At 41.7% G+C, this 1,830-nt stretch overlaps 1 protein-coding gene across 1 annotated transcript; it reads left to right on the forward strand.

Moving 5' to 3' along the window:
* Positions 788–1,342, forward strand: LOC107640668. The gene is made up of 2 exons (XM_016344174.1): positions 788–1,174; positions 1,235–1,342. The coding sequence occupies exons 1-2, from the start codon at positions 788–790 to the stop codon at positions 1,340–1,342; spliced, it is 495 nt and encodes a 164-aa protein (XP_016199660.1).

Raw genomic sequence — 1,830 nt, forward strand, 5'->3', positions numbered from 1 at the left:
CTAACCACAATCCATATAGAAAACCCCAAAACAACTACCCCAATTCCAACCACTATCCATCCAATAACCCAGCCACTAACCAGAACCCTTATTATCCACCTTCAACATCTCACAACCAAAAGACACTCAAAGGATCTCTAACTTGGAGATATTGATGGAAAAAATGATGAAGCATTAGGAACTAATAAGCAAGATTCATGAAGCCTCATTGAGAAACTTAGAAAGGCAGATTGGGCAATTGTCCAAGCAAGTAGTGATTGAAAAGCCAACAAGTTCACTCCCAAGTGATACCATTTCAATCCTAAAGAAGAATGCAAAACCATCCAACTGAGGAGTGGAAGAACCTTGGTGAATAACAAAGAAGCCAACAAGAAGCCTATGGAGAATGACAAGAGGCCAACTAAGAAAGAGAAAGTCAGCAACGAAGAAGAGGTGACAGCAAGCAAGCAAGCTTAAGAGAAGCTTAAAGAGAAGGATGACCAGTCACAAGATTCAAGGAAAGGGAAGCAAGTACTAGAGGAACCATCTCAAGGTAAGAAGCAAGTGGAGAAGACTTACACACCTCCTCTGCCATATCCTCAAAGGCTACATAAAGAAATCAAGGATCAACAATTTCCCAAGTTCCTTGAGGTCTTTAAGAAGCTGGAGATTAATATCCCACTTGCTGAGGCATTAGAGCAGATGCCTCTATATGCAAAGTTCTTGAAAGAGCTTATCAACAAAAAGAGGTATCCCACCAAAGCTCAAAGATCCAGGGAGCTTTGTGATTTCATGCACCATAGGCAAGATGACATTATTGAAAGCTCTCTGTGACCTAGGTGCTAGTATCAACTTGATGCCCCTCTCAATGATGAGAAAACTTACCATAGAAGAAGTCAAACCTACCAGGATATCATTGGTGATGGCTGATAGATCAATCAAGACACCCAATGGAGTTGTGGAAAATCTATTAGTGAAGGTTGGAGAGTTTATCTTCCCTGCAGACTTTGTGATCCTGGACACAGAAGAGGAAGAAAACAACTCAATTATCCTGGGAAGACCATTTCTAGCTACAACAAGAGCCATTATCGATGTAGTAAAGGGAGAAATGATATTCAGGGTGCACAATGAGCAAATGGTTATCAATGTTTTCAAATCAATGCAACATCCCCCTGAGCAAGAGAACTACATGAAGGTAGATATGATAGAAAGTCTGGTAGGAGAAATGTTATAAGCAAATTGTCATGAGCAACAGGAAGAAGAAGTGGAGGAGGAGTTACTGGAAGATGACAACCAAGAGGAACAAGGAGAGGAAGTGGTAGAGATCTCCATTGAAGACAATGAAAAGGAGAAGGAAAAATAGGAGTTCAAGCCTCTTCCCCCTCACCTCAAATACGTGTTCCTTGGAGAAGCAGAGGCCCTGCCGGTGATCATAAACTCCTCCTTGGACATGGAAGAAGAAAAAAAGTTGATTGAAGTGTTAAAAGCTCACAAGACAGCCCTGGGTTGGACAATTGAGGATATCAAAGGCATCAGCCCTGCCATTTGCATGCATAAAATTCTATTGGAGGAAGAGTCAAAACCTGTAGTTCAACCCCAAAGAAGGCTCAACCCAGCCATGCAGGAAGTGGTTCAAAAAGAAGTCATGAAGCTATGGAATGCTGGGATAATCTTTCCAATCTCTGACAGCTCATGGGTGAGTCCGGTTCAAGTTGTACCAAAAAAGAGAGGAATGACAGTCATCACCAATGAGAAGAATGAGTTGATCCCCACCAGGACAGTGACTGGATGGAGGATATGCATAGATTATAGAAGGTTGAATGATGATACAAGGAAAGATCGCTTTTCTCT

The sequence above is a fragment of the Arachis ipaensis genome, chromosome B05, assembly GCF_000816755.2.
Source record: "Arachis ipaensis cultivar K30076 chromosome B05, Araip1.1, whole genome shotgun sequence".
Classification (NCBI taxonomy): domain Eukaryota; kingdom Viridiplantae; phylum Streptophyta; class Magnoliopsida; order Fabales; family Fabaceae; genus Arachis; species Arachis ipaensis.

What these genes read in the sequence shown, in the direction of transcription:
- LOC107640668 (XM_016344174.1), top strand. Translation starts at nt 788, where the DNA reads ATGACATTATTGAAAGCTCTCTGTGACCTAGGTGCTAGTATCAACTTG. An exon ending in AGCAAGAGAACTACATGAAG is followed by an intron (nt 1,175 to 1,234) that starts GTAGATATGATA and finishes CATGAGCAACAG; the next exon opens with GAAGAAGAAGTGGAGGAGGA.